Consider the following 22,821-nt stretch of genomic DNA (forward strand, 5'->3'; position numbering starts at 1 on the left):
AAATTACCAAAATGTCAATGTATCAAATATGTTGGCATATCCAGCATTGGTGCAGTCATCTACAGTATGGCTTTGGTTTATGGATTGACAATAGGCACACACATGTTTTCCTGTCATGGTGCACCTGGAGCTGATGGGGATAGGGTAAATGACATGACTCTGTAATAATGAATTATTATTGTACTAGACATCATTGTATCCACCTCATGTTGTGCCTCTTCTCTGTAGGGAGCCAAAGGGGAGAGAGGTGATGACGGGATGCCTGGAGTGGCAGGGGAAAAGGGAGAGAGAGGTCTGACGGGCCTAACTGGGCTTGTGGTAAGTGGGATATGGGCTATGGCCTGATGGATACCCAACGGGCTATGGGCATGGCATGGCAGTCTAGTATCCCACTGCTTTGTAGATTTTGTCCATATAATGTATTTCTTTCTCTCTTAGGGAGCTGACAGCAAAAAAGGAGCGAGAGGAGATTCAAGGTTTGAGGACAATCTGGTCAGTAATGTTTTAGATACCAAACTTGTATCTATACCAAACTGTTAACTGTCTACACCAAACTGTGTGATATCTCATCATGGTCGAGTAGTGTTATATGATTTTGTGACCTCTGGTTATCCTAATTCTCTCTGCTTCAGGCCCAGATCATCTCTATCGCAGGCCCTCCAGGGCCCCCCGGACCTCCTGGGCTCCAAGGATTCATGGTGGGTAACTGGTCCCTCTGTCTTCTTAATAATAGGGGGGTATCAAAAGCTTAAACTCTCTAGATACCAATGTTCTGTCTGCATAGAGATGACTGTCAAACACTCCATACTCAACCTGTTCTCAGAGGAACCTAGTAAATTGTTGTAAAATGTTTTTAAATAATTTACGTGCTTTAATATGCTCTTGTGATGAACAGTGTTTACAAAGAGAATGAGATAACACATTGTGTTTTTCAGGGACATCATGGAATGCCTGGCCCCAAGGTGTGTTGTCAGGGCTCTGATCTCTTCCTGCCCCTAGAATGACCCAGGATTCTTTAGGCTACTAAAGCTGCACTGGAATGCCCTGTCATTCAAAATGTTGCATTAACAGATAATGAAAAGCTGGATGTTAGAAAAGAAAATGAAAATTGTACTTGCGGTAAATCAGAGAGAAGATGGATTGTAATTCGCAAGGAAATGAAAGCACCAGCTTGAAATTGTGCTTTTGTCAATGTCTCGCAGGGGGAACCAGGCGACATAGTGAGCGGAGAAAAGGGGGATGCAGGTGACAGAGGACCTCCTGGGTTAAGGGTAATTATGTCCTATTCTGTCTCACTCATACTGCATGTTAGGGTTGGGGTGCATTCGGGAATTTCTGAAATTGAATTGAATTCAACCCATTAATTGAAATTTGAATTTGAATTGAGCACCCCCCCCCCCCCCCCACAGGAAGCAGAATATGAATTACATTTCAATTAAAGGAAGTAGAATTCAACATGAAGCATGACAGTCTCGTTCCTTCGACTCGTCTTTTACCAAAAGCATCTGTCATTTATTGCTGCAAAGAACACCGATGTCATTTCAAATATTAGCTTGATGACAACTCAAACATGTCACACAGAATTTCAAATTATTATAAACCTACAAAATAATCTTCGAACATGTCTAGACTACTATAATTATTTAAATTCATTTACAGAGAATGAGTCTTTAAAAATCTAATGTTTCAACCATGTTTTTTTAATATATATTGTTTACATATTATTGATCACTGTATGTCAAAATAAACATGAGCATAGTTTTCCGGGCTCAGATCCCAGTTCAGATCCTGGATGAGCCCCCAGGACCATGTTTCGAGTTTCATGTCGGGGTCTTCCAACGAGTGCTGCAAAAGTTGGGTGTTGCCCATTGCCCCTCTAGTGCCTACCACCCAGAGTCTCAAGGTGTTCTTGTTGAGAGTCTATGAAGTTTATGTTGAGAGCTTGCTGCTTTGAGTTCGAAAAAGACTGGGATGAAGGGGTCTCTCTTTTGCTATTTGCAGTGTGGGAGGTTGTTCAAGAATCTCTTGGTTTCAGTCTGAATGAACTCATGTTTGGACATCATGTCAGAGGTCTGTTGAGCTTGTAAGGTGTTTGCAGGACTATAACCCCAAAACTAAAACAATCCTTTATCTGATCTTCCCTGTTTTCAATTAGCTCCACTTTTTGGTTTGCTTCCTGTCTAAGTTTGGTGTGGGTTTTCTTAATTTTGTTTACCTCTTCTTACCTCAAATTTAGTGGGTGCTCATGGTGGGAGTGGTGTCATTTAGGTCCCAGGTGTTGTTGCTAGTCAACTTTCAGTGGACACCCTCATGAGTGTCTTTCAGAACCCCTCCTAGAATCCCACCTGTTTCGTTTGAATTGTTCTTAGGGACTCTTTGTTAGTTTCCCCTTCTGTTTGAGTGACAATTTTGGGTGTCTTGCTAGGGAACGTACCAAAATGGGGGCTCGTTGCACATGCCGATTCAAAAGCAGTATTCAAAGAGTTAGTCTATACTGCTTTGTTGGAGGAAGAAATCCTCCCAGAGAGAGAGGCTGATGAAAAATCTGCTACGGGTAGCGCGATGAGTCCCGTAGACGTGCTGCTGAGGGAGTTAGAACTAAAGACAAAGTTGGAGCCAGACGACAAGAACAAGAACGTGAGCATGCCATTCGATTACAGGAGAGATCTGGAAGTACTCCGCATCAGACTTTGATCTTGGTCGGAACAGCCGGCTTGTACTCTGTTTGAGGGGATTGCCACATCCCTAAAATGGTCACGAGATATCCTCCAAAGTGTTCTTGACCAGAGCTCAGATTATGACACTGTTAAAGCTGCTATCCTTACAAGTTGGTCCCAGAGGCATACAGACAACATTTCTGTCAATTATGAAAGACAGAATCACAAAGCCATGTTGAATTTGCAAGGGAACAAGCATTACTTTTTGATCGGTGGTGTGGTTCTCAAGAGGTCAAGGAACTTGACGATTTAAAAACCCTCATACTGCTCAAGCAGTTAAAGAATTTCCTTCATGAAAGGGTTGCTAATCTACATGACCAAAAGTATGGTATGTGGACACCTGCTCGTCGAACATCTCTTTCCGAAATCATTGGCATTGATATGGAGTTGGTCCCCCTTTTGCTGCTAGAACAGCCTCCAGTCTTCTGGGAAGGGTTTCCATTAGATGTTGGAACATTGTTGTGGGGACTTGCTTCCATTCAAGGTGTTTGATGGGATATAGGTCAGGGCTCTGTGCAGGCCAGTCAAGTTCTTCCACACCGATCTTGACTAATCATTTCTGTATGGACCCCGCTTTGTGCATGGGGGCATTATGATGCTGAAACAGGAAAAGGCCTTCCCCAAACTGTTGCCACAAAGTTGGAAGCACAGAATCGTCTAGAATGTCATTGTATGCTGTAGCGTTAAGATTTCCATAGGCCGAACCATGAAAAACAACCCCAGACCATTATTCCTCCTCCACCAAACTTTACAGTTGGCACTACACATTGGGGCAGGTAGCGTTCTCCTGGCAGCCGCCAAACCCAGTTTTATCCGTTGGGCTGCCAGATTGTGAAGCATGATTTATCAATCCAGAGAACGCATTTCCGCTGCTCCAGTGTCCAAAGGCAGTGACCTTTACACCAGTCCAGCCAACGCTTGGCATTAAGCATGGTGATCTTAGGCTTGTGTGTGGCTGCTCAGCCATGGAAACCCATTTCATGAACAGCCCGACAAACAGTTCTTGTGCTGACGTTGCTTCCAGAGGCAGGTTGGAACTCTGTAGTGAGTGTTGCAACCGAGGACAGACGATTTTTACGCGATACACGCTTCAGCACTCGGTGGTCCCATTCTGTGAGCTTGTGTGGCCTGCCAATTCCTCGCTGAGCCGTTGTTGCTCCTAGACTTTTCCACTTCACAATAACAGCACTTACAGATGACTGGGACAGCTCTAGCAGGGCAGAAATTTGACTAACTGACTCTTTGAAAGTCACTGAGCTCTTCAGCAAGGCCATTCTTCTGCCAATGTTTGTCTATGGAGATTGCATGGCTGTGTGTGCAATTTTATAGATTTGCCAACAATGGGTGTGGCTGAAATAGACGAATCCAGTTATTTGAATGGGTGTCCACATACTTTTGAATATATAGTGTACCTACATTTATGAGCACACTCTTGAGAAAGCTGCAGTCCGTGCAGATGAGTTTGTGTTGACACATAAAACTACCTTCACAAACAAAGCTCCCAGCCCTGCGAGGTTTCAGTCTCTTTCCCCAGTGCCCAAAGACAAAGATCGTCAGAAAACTGGTTCTTTGTGTCCTCCAGTTTGTCATTACTACCGTGAGAAAGGACAGTCTCTCAGTGTCCTAAGTTGAAACAGAAAAATGAGAGAGATAAAAAGCTGTTTCTTCTTGTGGGAGCACTACAGCCAGATAAGTCTCTGGTTGGAACTGGTTTATCTCCTAAACAAGATTTTGGATCAGATGTATATGAACCCTTTGTTTCAAACATGTTTGTGCCTCTGGAGAGTGATGATGCTGTTAAGCAGCCCTTGAACATACTGCGAGACACTGGGGCAGCCCAATCCCTAATTTTGGAGGGTGTTTTGCCTTTGTCTGACACTTTAGCAACTGGGTACAGTGTGTTAGTACAGGGCATGGAGATAGGTCCACATTATACAAAGGAACTTCCATGCAACCTACCAGTGAAGAGGGTCTCATTCATTTTGGGCAACAATTTGACTGGAGGGAAGGTCGTGCCAAATCCTGCCGTTTGTAAGGAACCCAGGCTGGAAGAACCTGATGGGTTATCAGAAAAGTACCCTCCAGTGTTCCCAGCGTGTGCCGTTACAAGTGCTATGTCTAAGAAAGTTGCCGGGAGCAAGTCTAGTGTTGAGGAGGATGTCAGTGATCCCACCATGTTTGATCTGTCTGAGATGTTTATGTGTGATCCTGATTTCGGTAAACCTCCTGAGTTGACCTTTCCTTTGAAAACACCAAAGATGAGCAAGTTTGTAGGACCACTAAAGGAAGAGAGAGTCCCTACAGTTGACACTTCAATTTCTAGGAAGTAGCTGATTGCTGAACAGAGTAAAGATGTTTCCCTCTCTCCTCTTTTTGCTGAGATACGTCCAGAGGAGGAGTTTGATGAAGAGCGTGTGGGTTACTTTGACAGAGATGGTGTTCTGATGAGGAAATGGAATTCTCGCGCCACTTCTGGGCAAGACTATTGGCAAAGGGTATGTCAAATTGTGGTTCCAGTTACTCTTTGACAAGAGATACTGAGGTTGGCTCGCGATGGTAGTATTGGCAGGCCATCTTGGGGTTAACAAGACGTATGACCGTATCTTGCGTAACTTATTCTGGCCTGGTCTGAAACAGTATGTTGTGGCTTACTGTAAATCCTGTTATGTTTGCCAGTGGACGGTTAACCGAACCAAGCTGTACCAGTCGCAGCTTTGCAGCCTTGGTTGTTGTTAGTGATTCTGTTAGTTCCCCTTTCTGTTTTAGCTACAGTTTTTGGTTTCTTGCTAGGGAAAGTAATAATAGTGATGTGTAGAATAAATGAACCATTTGAATGTCGTTGAATTACATAATTCTACTTTAATTCTGCTTCCTGTGTGGCAAATTCAAATTATATTCAAATTCAGTAATTACATTAGAATAAATTATGAATTAGCAACTCAATTCAGAATTGTCCCCAACCCTGCTGCATATAACCTCACGACCCACATAACAGATGACACTATTTCTGCACACAGGGTATTCAGGGTCTTCCAGGTTCTACAGGATTGGTTGGTCTCCCTGGCACCATAGGGAGAAAGGTTAGCAGCATTTTTCATATGCCCTGTTTGTAGAGGATACGGACACGGCATCAGAGTCCCTTGCAGTATTTTTCAAAGTAAGCTGCTTCAGGATTAACTTCCATCATATTTCATTTCAACAGGGAGAGCAAGGATTGCCGGGATTGGATGTAAGTGTGTCTAAATCGGTCATATCCCCCCTGATACTTGTCTGGTTGATAAAGAGCCTTCATTAACCACTACCTCTCTCCATGTCAGGGTTTCCCCGGGCTGATGGGAGAAAAGGGGGACAGAGGGGACCGAGGAGATAAGGTGTGCATCAGCCACAGCAGTGGCTACTGTGACTACGTTTATTAATCTTCTGTTACCTAGCATGTTATAGTCAAATCTGGAGAAGACATTGATGCTCGACGAGAGACTTGTCTCCTCTGTGGTCCTCTCTGGCAGTTGGTAGAGCATGGCGGGTGCAGCGCTTGGATAGCGGGTTTGATTCCTGGAACCATCCATACCTACAAAGTTTTTATGCAGGCCTGACTAAGTCCCTTTGGATAAAAGCATCCGCTAAATATATTGTTATATATTATTGTTTTGTCACTCTTCTCTTTCAGGGTGACAGGGGGATGCTGGGAAAGAAGGGACTGAAGGGACAGAAGGGCGAGGAGGGCCCCCCTGGACTGGACCAGCCCTGTCCTGTGGTATGTCACTTCTTCCTGTTGCCTCTCCGCTCACTCTTCCTCAAACACTGTCTTTCCATTCAAGGGCAAACCACTAATTATTAGGTTACATTTGGTAGAGCAGAGTTTCATGTAAGGGATAATCAATGAGGGGCAATGCATTCTATGGAAAATAATGAATGGAGTGTAAAGTGTGTTCCATGACCCGCAAGTGGAGTGGAACTGACCTACTTCCATGGAGTACTGTTATTTTCCAGAGAACGCATAGAGCCCTGAGTTGATTATCCCTTTCATACCATGGCTATAATTTAACACATTTGCCGGTATAAATGTGTTCATTTTCCTGTAGAAATGTGTTCAACGTCCACTGAAGTAGCTAGAAAGTTGACTAGATAGCTACAGTAGTTGCCATCGTAACCAAACAAATACACTTGCTAGTTTAGCTAACCATCAGTTCTAGCTTGCTATTATGAAAATCGAATTCAACAATAGCAATACTGTTTTCAATTTGACTTTTGCTTTCAAAAGCAGCTCAAACAAAACATGTATAAATGATCTATAGTCATTATATTATTATACTGTGCAAATATAAAACACGCGTTATAGGGAAAGAATACACACTCTAGAATGCCCTTTAAGACAATTAGAAACGCCTATTCAAAAATGCCAATGGTATAAATAAACTTTAAACTGTGTGGTTTGAGTCCTGAATGCTGATTGGCCGACAGCAGTGGTATATCAGACCGTATACCACGGATATGACAAAACATTTAGTTTTACGGCTCTAATTACGTTGCTAAGCAGTTTATAATAGCAATAAGGCTCCTCGTGGTTTGTGATGTATGGCCAATATACCACGGATTGCGTCGTGCCTAAGAACAGCCCTTAGCCATGGTATATTGACAACATACCACACCTCCTCGGGCCTTATTGCTTTTATATACAGTGGGGCAAAAAGGTATTTAGTCAGCCACCAATTGTGCAAGTTCTCCCACTTAAAAAGATGAGAGAGGCCTGTAATTTTTATCATAGGTACACTTCAACTATGACAGACAAAATGAGAAAATAAATCCAGAAAATCACATTGTAGGCTTTTTAATTTATTTATTTGCAAATTGTGGTGGAAAATAAGTATTTGGTCAATAACAAAAGTTTATCTCAATACTTTGTTTTATTCCCTTTGTTGGCAATGACAGAGGTCAAACGGTTTCTGTAAGTCTTCACAAGGTTTTCACACACTGTTGCTGGTATTTTGGCCCATTCCTCCATGCAGATCTCCTCTAGAGCAGTGATGTTTTGGGGTTGTTGCTGGACAACACAGACTTTCAACTCCCTCCAAAGATTTTCTATGGGGTTGAGATCTGGAGACAGGCTAGGCCACTCCAGGACCTTGAAATGCTTCTTACGAAGCCACTCCTTCATTGCCCGGGCGGTGTGTTTGGGATCATTGTCATGCTGAAAGACCCAGCCACGTTTCATCTTCAATGCCCTTGCTGATGGAAGGTTTTCACTCAAAATCTCACGATACATGGCCCCATTCATTCTTTCCAGTTTCACTGATCAGTCGTTCTGGTCCCTTTGCAGAAAAACAGCCCCAAAGCATGATGTTTCCACCCCCATGCTTTACAGTAGATATGGTGTTCTTTGGATGCAACTCAGCATTCTTTGTCCTCCAAACACGATGAGTTGAGTTTTTACCAAAAAGTTATATTTTGGTTTCATCTGACCATATGACATTCTCCCAATCTTCTTCTGGATCATCCAAATGCTCTCTAGCAAACTTCAGACGGGCCTGGACATGTACTGGCTTAAGCAGGGGGACACGTCTGGCACTGCAGGATTTGAGTCCCTGGCGGCGTAGTGTGTTACTGATGGTAGGCTTTGTTACTTTGGTCCCAGCTCTCTGCAGGTCATTCACTAGGTCCCCCCGTGTGGTTCTGGGATTTTTGCTCACCGTTCTTGTGATCATTTTGACCCCACGGGGTGAGATCTTGCGTGGAGCCCCAGATCGAGGGAGATTATCAGTGGTCTTGTATGTCTTCCATTTCCTAATAATTGCTCCCACAGTTGATTTCTTCAAACCAAGCTGCTTACCTATTGCAGATTCAGTCTTCCCAGCCTGGTGCAGGTCTACAATTTCGTTTCTGGTGTCCTTTGACAGCTCTTTGGTCTTGGCCATAGTGGAGTTTGGAGTGTGACTGTTTGAGGTTGTGGACAGGTGTCTTTTATACTGATAACAAGTTCAAACAGGTGCCATTAATACAGGTAACGAGTGGAGGACAGAGGAGGCTCTTAAAGAAGAAGTTACAGGTCTGTGAGAGCCAGAAATCTTGCTTGTTTGTAGGTGACCAAATACTTATTTTCCCACCATAATTTGCAAATAAATTCATAAAAAATCCTACAATGTGATTTTCTGGATTATTTTTTTCTAATTTTGTCTGTCATAGTTGAAGTGTACCTATGATGAAAATTACAGGCCTCTCTCATCTTTTTAAGTGGGAGAACTTGCACAATTGGTGGCTGACTGTATCCATTATCCATGAGCTGTTCACATCCTGTACATTTTTATATTGACATTGACTTCAGAAGAGACCAACCTACCATCCCAGTGCTGGAGATTAAAGGACAGATCATTGAGCAAGTAGAGGACTTTAATAAATACCTAGGAACCATCCTTGAACCACAAAGCTCTCCTTCAAAAGGAACACCAAACATATTTACTCTAAATGTCAACATTCTTGTTCTTGAGGAAGTTTAATGTACACCAATCCATCCACCAAGCATTTTATAAATGCTTTATAGAATCCATGCTATCGTTTGATATTGTGGGGTAGTTTGGTGCTCTAGGAAACACTAGGAAACTGTAACGGTTTTCTTGAGGTGAAGGAGAGGCGGACCAAAATGCAGCGTGGTTTTAATAAAGCACTTCACATGAACAGACTAACAAAAACAAGAAACTTGAAAACCTAAAACAGCCCTATCTGGTGCAAACACGGAGACAGGAACAATCACCCACAACACACAGTGAAACCCAGGCTACCTAAGTATGGTTCTCAATCAGAGACAACTAATGACACCTGCCTCTGATTGAGAACCATACTAGGCCGAAACATAGAAATACCCAAATCATAGAAAAACAAACATAGACTGCCCACCCCAACTCACGCCCTGACCATACTAAATAATGACAAAACAAAGGAAATAAAGGTCAGAACGTGACAGTACCCCCCCCCCCCCCCCCCCAAAAGGTGCGGACTCCGGCCGCAAAACCTTGACCTATAGGGGAGGGTCTGGGTGGGCGTCTGTCCGCGGTGGCGGCTCTGGCGCGGGACGCGGACCCCACATCACCATTGTCTTAGTCCGCCTTATTGTCTGCTTCCGTGGCCTCCTAACCACGGCGACCCTTCTAAATGACCCCACTGGACTGAGGGGCAGATGCTCGGGACAGATGGGCGGAAGCTCTGGACAGAGGGGCGGAAGCTCTGGGCAGAGGGGCGGAAGCTCTGGGCAGAGGGGCGGAAGCTCTGGGCAGAGGGGCGGAAGCTCTGGGCAGAGGGGCTCTGGCGCCTCTGGGCTGAGGGGCTCTGGCGCCTCTGGGCTGAGGGGCTCTGGCGCCTCTGGGCTGAGGGGCTCTGGCGGCCCCTGGCTGACTGGCGGCTCTGGCGGCCCCTGGCTGACTGGCGGCACTGGCGGCCCCTGGCTGACTGGCGGCACTGGCGGCCCCTGGCTGATTGGCGACACTGGGGGCCCCTGGCTGACTGGCGACACTGGCGGCCCCTGGCTGACTGGCGGCACTGGCGGCACTGGCGGCACTGGCGGCGCTGGGCAGACGGGTGGCTCAGGCGGCGCTGGGCAGACGGGTGGCTCAAATGGCATTGAGCATATTTGGGATGCTCTGGATCGACCTGTACGACAGTGAGCTCCAGTTCCCGCCAATATCCAGAAATAGCCATTGAAGAGGAGTGGGACAACATTCTACAGGCCACAATCAACAGCCTGATCAACTCTATGCGAAGGAGATGTGTCTCACTGCATGAGGCAAATGGTGGTCACACCAGATACTGACTGATTTCTGATCCATTGCCTTACCTTTTTATAAAGGTATCTGTGACCAACAGATGCATATCTGTATTCCCAGTCATGTGAAATCCATAGATTAGGGTCTAATTAATTTATTTCAATTGACTGATTTCCTTATATGACCTGTAACTCAGTAAATGTTTGAAATGAATATACCACACCTCTTATTTAGCCTTTGTCCCTGCCTGTCTTCCTGCTCTCTGTGATGCAGTGGTAGCCATACTTTGCCAGCAACAAACCAGCAAGACTCTCCATCTTTGGTCACTGTAATATGGCATTAGTTAATGGATGGTTTGATGGCATGATTGTGGTGTTAGATATTTCTCCTCAGAGTGTGAATTATACAGTGACATTTGGGGGTCTGTTTTCCTCTCACTGAACTTCCTGTTATTTTCTGGGCCTAATAGTAAAGGCTTGCTTCATCCTGCAACGAGCCATAGTTTACATAGCCTGGCATCCTTGATCAACCAAATCTAAACTGTATCTCTAGGGACAATACTTACGATTCGTCTGTTTTTTTTGTGGGACTGGAAAAAGATACCTGGAACTTTAAAATAACATTATTAACCAGTTCCCATGCTTGCTTCTGGAACAGTATAAATCACTTTCGTTCTCGGTTCTGATTCTGTTCCTCGAAAAATATAGTTATTTTCCAGTTTTCGGTTCTGTTCCCTGAATCATTTCCAAACCCTGATTGTTTTAATATAGATATTGGATGTGCCTCTGTTGACTGGAAACATTATTTTGGTGAAACTTAATATTTTAGATTTGGTTGATCAAGGACACCAGGCTACGGAAGCTTCTGCAAAGAGCCATCTGTCTGTAACAATGGCTCTTTGTGTGATGAAGCAAAGTAAATTACAAGTATTTTAACAGTAAACATGTCTTACCTTGTGATGTTTTAATCTGATTGTCAAACAAATCACTTAAAAAAGTAGGCTACCTGTGCACGTTTGTCCACTCCAAAATAACTCCACATCCAAACAGTGCACTGTGAGCACGCCATTTGATGAATGGAAAGACACTGTTACAAAATACCAAAAAGTGTAATGACATTCGGCGATTGTCATTAGGCCTACGCTCTGGTAGCCTGAATTAAGTGATTTGTCTTGCTGACAAATGTACCATTTCTGTAAAAAAAAAGTTGAGACACTTGAAATACGGGACACAAATTCAGCTGTCTGTCCCGAGCTCATTAGGCGTGGGAAACTGTAAGGGCCCAGTTGATACAATGTTGCAAGTTTGCTAGCGAAAGTTCAGGACAGACAGAGAGAGAAGCAGACAGGCAGAGTAGAGCGATGAATATGACTGAAAGAACCTGAAACAACTGCATTTTAAACAAATAGGAGATTGGGGGGGGGGGGGGGGGGGGGGGGGGGGGGGGGGGGGCTGAGCCTGGTCCTCCTACCATTTTGTTGTTACAAGACATCTGTATTTATCTGTGGGCAATGCAATACTGCATGTTTGTTTAATGAAGGTGTTTCTTTTCTATCACCAGGGTCGGGATGGATTGCCCATACCAGGGTGTTCGCATAAGGTTTGTACAGCAATAGTACTTCTGAGGCTCTGTTTGTTTGGCCTGCTCTGGCCCAAGTAGGCATTTGGCTCTCTTGGGGGAGTTTAAGAAGTTATATACAAAGGGTGGGTCTAATCCTGAATGTTGATTGGTTAAAACCACATTCCAGCCGGTGTCTATTCCACAAGTTACCACCAAGTTACCACCGTCTAAATCTATGACGTTAAAATGCCTATTTACTCTGTTCCATCTGACTGCGCAATCCACTTTTTCATCAGCCCAGCCAAGCAATTTATCAATTTGTATTCTCCACTATAAAAAGCATCTAGACATTATCTCACATTTCTTTTAGGCTAACATTTAGTTTCAACAGGGGACATTTGTATAAACCTTGCAGTCTGGCTCTCCGAAATTTGCAACATTGCTTCAGTATTCAAATTCGATCTCCAGCTGTCCCATAGTAATGAACGTGTCTGGAGTCGGGACGAGACAGACAGCGCTTCTCAGCCAGTTGAAATCATGAATCACCTGGCATAATTTTTATGGATATATACAAAGAAATGTAAATTGAAAAAAAGGTCAAACAAAGTGCAACTAGTTTGCAGTCTTTCCAGCTTCAGTTTGTTAGCTGTGTTGTTGGCTAGCTCCTGCTTTGAACAACAGTGTCCTGACAAGTGAGCACATGTGCTATGCCAGGCAAAATCGCACCTCGTTAGCTCATTGTTATGGATGTATCCAAATAAATGTCACCAGAAAACAGCTTAAACAAATGCAAATGGGGCTACTTTGCTGTTATTCTGGTTGCACTTTTTGACTTGACTGTAAATTAGCCGCAGTTGACTAGCTAGGAAGCAAGGGATAAGAATGTTGCCAGCCAGTATGACAATGGAACATTTAGAACAAACGACTGGATACAGAACAAAAAGACTGAACGACTGGGTCGCATCACTAGCAACCAAACTGATAGAACGAACATCCAGCCGGCTTGGGTAGCAACCCTAGATTTGTGCCGGGACTATATCTTGTATGGATGAAATAGTATGAATAAATTAATCAAAATAACGTTTTTAATTCAAATATGTAAATCATTATTTGAATATGTTATATATGTTAACCTGTTGTATAAAAGTGATAATGCCCTCGAAGCCAGTGTTTGGAGGATATATCGTCTCGGACCGAACAACAATCGTGCCAATATATCCACCAAACACCGGCTTCGAGGGCATTATCACTTAAATATTTAATCTTATATAGTGTACAGCAGTGGTTCCCAACGAGGGGTATGCGTACCAGTGGGTGTACTTGGCCTACCCACAGGGGGTACTTGAGAAGACATGAGTCCATAAGAAAAATTCAGCTGGTGGTACAGTAACCGAAAAAGGTTGGGAACCACTGGTGTATTGTATGATTTGTGCAGTATAATTTACCTGCTAGTGAATGTGTGTCTCTGTTCTTGCTCTCTTTCAGTGATGAGTTACCTGGTACATGGGATCTGTACATATCGATATATATTTTTCAACTAAAATTCAAGTGTAGTTTTTTTGTCGTAGCCAATTGCTATTTAATATGTTGAGGTTTTCATATTGGAATTTGGATTGTGCGTCTATCACAATCAATATTTTTTACTTTTTGCATATGAAAAGAAAGCATGTTTTTTTTTGAAGGTTTAGAGATTAGGTAGAGGAAAGATCTAGTGCACACAAAGAAGGAGACTGGTTACAAATGGTAAGGAGCAGCAAATGCACTCAGCTCCAGATGCAAAAATGTTGCTGCTTACAGTATATCTAATCGGGGAACCTGAAAATACAGTATTAACCTGAAATACAGTATGATTGACTGTCTAACAGACTCACTAGTGTTCCCACATGGATATCCAGCATTGGAGTGTGCAACTCAGCTTGCACCTTGCAAATGATTCTACCCCATCACTATAGTGATTGTTGTTTGCTTTGAAAGGAACAACCGTCACGGCATGGACCCAATGCCATGTGCCTATCCCAACCTTAGGAAATGTACAGATGTAGGGTCTTAATTTGATCAAGTTTGCTACAGCAGGAAAATAATCCTGCAGCAACAGGACATGTGAATTATTATGTGGATTATAATTACTTGACATTTTTTGTAGGGGTTGATAAACATTTTGTTATGGCAAATCAAGTTTGACATTTTTAAGTGGAAATTACAAACTTTAGGAGCCTTTTTAAACCTCAAATACATTACAAGTTTGCGTGTCCTGAAATTCTCAGCCACAAAAGAGTGATCAAATTAAGATCCTTCATCTGTATGGGGAAGCACAAATGATGGCCCTCACCATGGAATCTTTGTTTGCAATAATGTTCCTAAATGTGCTTAATGTTTAGATCATTATCGGTCTAAAACGTTTTAGGATGTTTATGATTTATTGTTGCATCAAATGCTTTTTTTCATTCCTCTGAGTGCTCTAACCATGCTATGTGGAATTAATTGACACAGAACACTGTACAACTTTTTGAATTAGGCCTAACATGGAAAATGTATGATAACAATCCTAAAATGTTTTGAAGACTTTTTACATCTGACATCAAGGTAAACAAAAACATCTACCTATCAAACCTACCTGTTTGGCTGATTGGGTTAAATGTTTGTTCTAGGAACATGCCGTTTTTAATTAAGTTGTCTGTCATATTAAATATTATTTCAAATGCAAATTGTTGTATTCTTAATTATGAAGTTCAAGTTGCATTGTACTTTATAATGTTGGTGGCCTATTTTTTTCATTTTTCTTCATTTTGCAAATGCTGCCGGTTGGTGTCGGTTCTGTCCATTGAGGTATAAAACAACTGTAGACTGCTGCCAAGATGGACGCCTGTTGTTTTCAACGTAATCTACGTAATCATGTTTGCATACGCCATTTTGTGGTCACTGCCATCTGCTTTACAGAGCCGATAACGCCTGCGCACTAGCACTCAGTGCGCACTGGAGCAAGCGCAAGCAGCGACAATGTCATCACGTCAGCCAGATGATTGGCAGGCAATGGATGAATATTAAATGTTCATATTTCTGGCTGTGAGGGATGAAGAAAAAAACGGCCTCGAAGACAATTACTGGAAAAATCATTGGAGGTTGCTGAGGGGAGGACGACTCATAATAATGGCCGGAACAGAGCAAATACCATTCCACTCATTCCGCTCCAGCCATTGCCACGAGCCCATCCTCCCCAGTTAAGGTGCCGCCAACCTCATGTGAATCAATGGATATGTTAGCCACAAAGGTGATAACAAAAGTGTCATTTTAGGAATAGGGTCGTCTATGGGAATTGTCCTTTTGGTTTAGGCTTTAGCTAAACTGCAGTACCAAAAGTGCCCTCTGAGCACAGTGTTCCAAACAAGAACCGTGGCCCCCTTTCCCAAACTTGGCACAGGACTAAGTTTGGGAAAGACTTGATCTACACAATATAAATGCTACTGGTGTGAACCAGATGGACTACTGCCATCATTGCGGGCGGCGGCGAGTCTGATCATCAGACCAATCAACGATTCAGAACTTTCTGAGATCAACCAACCAGCTCGGGGACCTGCTGCTCTATTATTGCACATGAGTTTTTAACTACAATGTTTTGTCCTATCTGTTATTTGTGTAACTTTGTCCAAAGGCTGGAATGTCTGATGAATTTATGATTTGTGCCTTAGTAGGTCTATTGCCTAGCCTGCTTTGTGTAGCATTCAACTGAAATGTGTCTTCCGCAATTAACCCAACCCCTCGATTAAGGCAACGGGGGGCTGCCTTCATTGACATCCATGTCATGGGCGCCCGGGGAACAGTGTATGTTGTTTTGTTTTATGAGGACCACAATGGAAATACGTTTTAACTTGCATTTAAATGCATTAATCCACATGCATGGTTGTATTGTGTTTTTAAATTGTCAAATAACAAAACAATTAAAAGTTAATTGATGTTATAAGAAGCTAGCTAATCTGTTGTAAGAATCTTTAGTGATAGCTCTATCTACATATCAGGAACTTTGTCATTCCTCCTCAGACCTCACCCCTCCCCTAGTCAAATATCAAACTTGCACTAGTCAAGCATCACCCCTCCTCCTCACTTATGAAGTGTCACCCTCAGCCCTGCATTGGTCAGTTATCACCCCTGATCTGGTCAAGCCTAACTTCTTCTCACCCCTTACCCTTCCACTCTTTTATTCACAATGATAAGCTTTTCATTGGCTGAAATACATGCAAAACGCCAACAACCACAATAACATGTGGAAGTATAAGATTGGGAAATTGTATCTGCCAATTCTGATTTATCATAATCATAATTAGCTACAATTAAATTAATTTAAATGAAAGTGTTGTTAATATGGATATCGACATTGTACATTGGCACTTAATCTCATCCACCGGCTCTTTCTCTTTCAAATCGTCTGGTTTGAAAGAGAAAGGCACTTGAATGGAGCCTATGGCAGGAGCGGGAAAAACTCCCGCTGGATGTTCATTGGCTGATCACTTAGTACATCACCATCTACCGTAACCCATAGCCTCCCATCTGCATTGTGGATTTCAAAGTGCGAGCAAAGCAAGTGATTTAGGCAAAACAAGGAAGTGAGTTCGGGAAATCGGAAAGTTTGCTCTGCCGTTAACATTTGCTGATCCTCAACACAGCGCCCATCAATGGTGCGTGCTCAAGTCCCCTCCTATACCCCCTGTTTATCCATGACTGCATGGCCAAGCACGACTCCAAACCATCATTAAGTTTGCCGACAATGATGAGACAGCATATAGGGAGGAGGTCAGAGACCTGACAGTGTGGTGCCAGGATAACAACCTCTCCCTCAACATGATCAAGACAAAGGAGATGATTGTGGACTGCAGGAAAAGGAGGACCGAGCATGCCCCCATTCTCATCGACAGGGCTGTAGTGAAGCAGGTTGAGAGCTTCAAGTTCCTTGGTGTTCACATCACCAATGAACTATCATGGTCCAAACATACCAAGATAGTCGTGAAGAGTGCACGACAAGGCCTATCCCCCCAAGGGGACTGAAAAGATTTGGCATGGGTCCTCAGATCCTCAAAAGTTCTACAGCTGCACTACCGAAAGCATCCTGACTGGTTGCATCACCACCTGGTATGGCAACTGCTTGGCCTCGGTCCGCAAGGCACTAGAGAGGGTAGTGCGTACAGCCTGGTACATCACTAGGGCCAAGCTTCCTACCATCCAGGACCTCTATTCCAGGGTGAGTCAGAGGAAGGCCATAATAGTTCCAAAAGACTTCTTAACAGCTTCTAACCCCAAGCCATAAGACTCCTGAACAGCTAACCAAATGGCTACCCTGACTATTTGTATTGACCCCTCCATTTTATACTCCTGCTACTCTCTGTTTATTATCTATGTATAGTCACTTGACCTCAACCAACATGTACATATTACCTCAATTACATCAACTAACCTGTGCCCCCACACATCGACTCTGTACCGGTACCCCCTGTATATAGTTGTTGTATTCGGCGCATGTGACAAATAACAGTTTATTTTATTTGATCTATATGGGTACCAAATGAGTTATTTCTCATGTAAGATGCTATCTTATGTTAAATATAATCCTGGGAGGGGAAAAAATGTGCCAGGTTACTAGCTTCCGCCAGCGACACAGTGATACAGATGCCCAGTGGAAAGCACCTCAGGTCGGCAAACATCTCTATACAACATCCGTGCACTGGTCGCTAAGTTACGTCATTACTGCTTGATACAACTACATAGCTGTTACCCATTAATCAATTGAAGTCATGAAAGAGAAGCCCCGGTTGCAACGACACGGTTGGATTTCTATTTCCACAGGGGGCCCGTTCGAAAAAGTATGAAAATGTACTAGCAATCTAACCAATGTTAGCCAGTTAGCTTACGTGCTTGACTGCCGTTGTGAGGTCAGAAACGCTCAGATCAACCCTACTCATCGGCCAGAGCGTCCAGTGTGCGCTCTGAACGCTCAGAGAGCGAAACAAGATGGGTGGGGCTAAAGCTTAAGAAGGTGTGAACGATGCTGAATGTGTGTAGACAAAGAAGAGCTCTCCAGTAGGTACCAAAACATTCAAGGCCATTTTCTCAATAGTGAGGTTACAAGTTTATCAACTTTCAAAGCAGAATAACTTTCCCATTGTTCCTCAAATGCAGTGTATGATACAGAGCTACAAAAACTACACCAAACTTAGCATTTCCACTGCCACAGAAACAAACCACTGAGGTATAAAAGAACTAGACACTGCCGTTCACATACGCCGATTCATGGACGGCCCAACTTCAAATGCGCACTAGCTCAGTACGTCATCCAAAAACATGGTAGACATTGGATGAATATAAATGGTAATATCTTCGGCTGTGAGTGGTGGAAAAATAATCAGCTTCAGCTAATAATTCAATGGATCTTTTGTGCACAAAGGTGATGACTAAAGTGTCTTATTAAGAATTTTCAAATATGACTAATTTATATGGCAGTTAATGGAAATGGTCTTTCTGGGCCGAACGTCAGTTAAACTGCAGTACGGAAGCAAGACTGTAGGAGCAGTCGAAACCATGCTTCTAGACCGGAACTCTGGCCCCAGACAGGACTGCTGTATGGGATGAATAGTTTGTTTGACTTTTCTTTCATATATCACAGATTTCTAATATTTTTAATGAATGGTTCACCCTGCAGATTTTTGTACCTATTCAACATTTTGGAACCAGACAACCAGCATGTTGTTGAAATTTGTATGCATAAAATGAGTGGGTGTGTCAGTTCTGTAACCATAAACTCGGAGGGAGGGCCACGGCCAATCGGAGGCCTACTCCTTTCGACATGCCCACTACTTTACTTTCGACACACCCACTCTCCCATATTCCGATCGCAATATTGGGCTGCAGCTACCCTGTTCTCGCAAGGCCTTGGACCAGACCTTTTTTTTCTACTTTTTTTACAGTGCGTTTTTTAATCGTGTTCGAAAGCATCAAATCTATGATGCATTGTGGGTAAATTGTGACTGACTGACTTATCTACAAATAATAATGGGTTGGAACCGGTTGGAACCGGTTCAAGAACAGAATCAGAACCGAGAACCAAAGTGATATAATACTGTTCCGGAACAGAACCGTTATTTTTAAAGCATGGGATTGGTTATTAACATTCTTTTACATTCCAGGCATTTTTTCAGTCCCACAAAAAAATGCAACAAAGCACCTACGTATGCAAAGCCCTCACTCAGTCACTCAGAAACGGATTTCAGTTTCTGCATGCCTGCCAGCTGAAGATCTTTGCAAGTATGTCAGTAGCCTATCTGCCTCTCCTCCTCCCCCTCCGAAGCATAGTCTAGTAGCCTATTGATGTTACAAGCGTGATTCAGAAATTAGGGAGAGAGATTTGAAATTAGAGAAGAATGGATTAAACTTTTCAATGCTAGGTAAGGATACTATAGGTGTCACGTTTCACATTGGATTTATTAACTACTCTGAACAAAAAATTAACGCAACATACAACAATTTCAAAGATTTTACTGAGTTACAGTTCATATAAGGAAATCAGTCAAATGAAATAACATCTATGGATTTCACATGACTGGGAATACAGATATGCATCTGTTACCTGTTTACCCGTTTGTAGTCTTAACACTCTGTATACTCCCCTTGTCCTAAAGGTAAAAAGTGACCCACCTTCACTAAACCCCTAAAATAAAGTTGCTTAATTTAATTTTCAACCCCAAATCTATTTTGCATGCAGAAACAACCTGTCATTCATCACAAACTTTGTGAATATCTGGGTTTTCCCTCTTCACAATGCAGAAAGACTGCATTTAATCAGTGGACACCACTCGTTTTTATTACAACACACCTGTCATAATTGTTTTCTTTACTAAAGTAGAGGTTTATTATTATTATTATTATTATTGGTAAAGGTACTACATAGGTGTAAACATAATTGTTTTAGCAAGACATAGCACTTGTATTGCCTAAGAAAGTAGCAGAAATGTGCAGAAAGTAGTTTTGAATGCATTTTATTGAAGGGAAACAATAACAGTCTTGAACTTATTTGGCAACACAGTGATATATTCTTATATACTGTACAATAAGGAATTCAACTACAAAACACTAGTCTTCTCCAATTTTTTTAACCATTGCCCACACCCACAAGATGTATAAACAACAACAATAAATAAGAATAAAATAAGATAATAGCTATTAAACAAAAACGTGAAGAACATAAATCAATCAACTGTAATTAGCACATGTAGGACAGAATACAAGTGTGTGTGCATGGACTTTGCAGACGTATTTCTCACATGTGCAGCACATAGTATTTGTTTTACAGTCCTTCTTTGGGGGGCAGAATTGGCATCTCCTCCTCTTGCCTGCCCCAGCTGCAGTCTCAGGTGGATCAGGACAAGATTCAGCCCCCTGAACAGCTTTCACAAGCGCTGCAGAGGCTGCTGTGCGGGGGAGGCGCAGCTCTAGGAACAACACTCTTGTTTCCGCTTATCAGGCATCCAGGTAAGGTTGATCTTATTCCATATCACGAAGGCATTGTATGAAGACACATCAATGATGTTATGGAAGATGACCAGGGGCCAGAGGGCAGTCATCCTCCTGCAGCTGTAAGTTCCAATCACCTTGTCCAGGTTGTCCACGCCTCCTTTGTTGTGGTTGTAGTCTAGGATGATGGCTTCCTGTCCTCATGATCACTGATCTCAGCCGTTTTGTGCAGTGTGCTCAGGAGGACCACATTCTCGTTCCACTTTGGGAGGTAAGAAACTAGAGTGGTGGTGGTGGTGAAGACAAACTTTGATGAGGCCTCTCTCCTGCTTGTTGCGAGGAGTGCACGTGGAGCTCAGGCTTGTTCTTTCTAACTGTGCCAACCATGGTGATCTTCCTCTTCAGGAGCTGCTGGCTGAGTTCAATCAGTAGCACACAATAATCTAAATTTTTCATTCATTGTGTGTGTGTTTGTTTGTGGTGTGTAAATTACTTTTGAACTGCTGGGTCAGAAATAACACTAAGACCATCTTTGTAACCTGGTGGTGTTACAGCTTTCATGGAAATATGAACAAAGGCAATGTTTCACTTTTTTCTAATGTTGGGGTCACTCTAGGAAAAGTCATCAAATTTCAAGTTGCAAAAAGATCATTTAGGGGTTTTCTCTGCTGTTAAACATAGTGGCGGGTAATTTTTGACCCTTAAGACAACACAAGGGTTAAAAAAAGGTAGGCACGTAGATCAGCGCTGGACATCTCCTTTGCATTGTTGATCGGGTTGTTGATTGTGGGAAGGAATGTCTCTCACGAGACCAAATCTATTCAACAAGCTATAGTGGATGTTTAAAGATGGTCGATCGACTGGGGGTTTAAATTGTCAGTGGAGATCGCCGCCGTTTTACGGTCTCCTAACCAGTTGTGCTATTATGTTTGTTTTCTTCGCGATAGTTGTAAATAATTTTGTACATAATGTTTCTGCAACCGTATCTTATGGCAGAAAAGAGTTTCTGGATATCAGGACAGCAATCACTCACCTCGGATTAGACAAAGATTTCTTCAACAACAACAACAGCAGCAGCAAGCAGGACTCACACGATATTCTCCAAACAACCCACAGGGCAGACATCCCAATTATTTGCAAAAGGAAGCGACGGAGAGGACGAAGAGCCGGATGCCTCGTCCGGACCCGCAGAAGACAACTAGGAAAGCTGCCATTACTGTCAATAATACTCACCAACGTGCAATCATTGGACAATAAACTAGAAGAAGTAAGATCACAAATATCCTACCAACGGCACATAAAAAACTGTAATATCCTATGCTTCACTGAATCGTGGCTGAATGACGACATTAATATTCAGCTAGCGGAATACACGCTGCACCGGCAGGATAGAACAGCACACTCCGGTAAGACAAGGGGGGGCGGTCTGTGCATATTTGTAAACAACAGCTGGTGCACGAAATCTAAGGAAGTCTCTAGATTTTGCTCGCCTGAAGTTGAGTATATTGTGATAAACTGCAGGCCCCCTACTTGCCTAGAGAGTTCTCAGCTATACTTTTTGTGGCTGTTTATTTACCACCACAGACAGATGCTGGTACTAAGACCGCACTCAGTCAGCTGTATAAGGAAATAAGCAAACAGGAAACCACTCACCCAGAGGCGGCGCTCCTTGTGGCCAGAGACGCGTACAAAGCTCTCCCTCGCCCTCCATTTGGTAAATCCGACCACAACTCTATCCTGCTTACAAGCAAAAATTAAAGCAGGAAGCACCAGTGACTCGGGTCTATAAAAAAATGGTCAGATGAAGCAGATGCTAAACTACAGGACTGCTTTGCTATCACAGACTGGAACATGTTCCGGGATTCTTCCAATGACATTGAGGAATACACCACATCAGTCACTGGCTTTATCAATAAGTACATTGAGGACGTCGTCCCCACAGTGACTGTACGTACATACCCCAACCAGAAGCCATGGATTACAGGCAACATTCGCACTGAGCTAAAGGGTAGAGCTGCCGCTTTCAAGGTGCGAGACTCTAACCCGGAAGCTTACAAGAAATCCCGCTGTGCCCTGCGACGAACCATCAAACAGCCATCAAACAGGCAAAGGCTAAGATTGAATCATACTACACCGGCTCCGACACTCGTCGGATGTGGCAGGGCTTGCAAACTATTACAGACTACAAAGGGAAGCACAGCCTTGAGCTGCCCAGTGACACGAGCCTACCAGACGAGCTAAATCACTTCTATGCTCGCTTCGAGGCAAGCAACACTGAGGCATGCATGAGAGCATCAGCT

The 22,821-nt window shown here is 43.2% G+C and overlaps 1 protein-coding gene across 1 annotated transcript in view; it reads left to right on the forward strand.

The window, feature by feature from the left end:
- LOC139419624 (collagen alpha-1(XXIII) chain-like) overlaps positions 1-14,276 on the forward strand; it is a 38,015-nt gene extending 23,739 nt beyond the window's left edge. Inside the window, exons 11-22 of the mRNA XM_071169602.1 lie at positions 95-144; positions 229-318; positions 439-492; positions 633-698; positions 936-962; positions 1,203-1,271; positions 5,735-5,797; positions 5,920-5,946; positions 6,035-6,088; positions 6,385-6,471; positions 12,029-12,067; positions 13,514-14,276. Of these exons, the coding sequence (XP_071025703.1) occupies positions 95-144; positions 229-318; positions 439-492; positions 633-698; positions 936-962; positions 1,203-1,271; positions 5,735-5,797; positions 5,920-5,946; positions 6,035-6,088; positions 6,385-6,471; positions 12,029-12,067; positions 13,514-13,516 (629 nt within the window). The 3' untranslated portion in view covers positions 13,517-14,276. The remainder of the gene's footprint in view (positions 1-94; positions 145-228; positions 319-438; positions 493-632; positions 699-935; positions 963-1,202; positions 1,272-5,734; positions 5,798-5,919; positions 5,947-6,034; positions 6,089-6,384; positions 6,472-12,028; positions 12,068-13,513) is intronic.
- Positions 14,277-22,821: the final 8,545 nt, after the last annotated feature.

This window comes from Oncorhynchus clarkii, chromosome 10, assembly GCF_045791955.1.
Source record: "Oncorhynchus clarkii lewisi isolate Uvic-CL-2024 chromosome 10, UVic_Ocla_1.0, whole genome shotgun sequence".
NCBI lineage: Eukaryota > Metazoa > Chordata > Actinopteri > Salmoniformes > Salmonidae > Oncorhynchus > Oncorhynchus clarkii.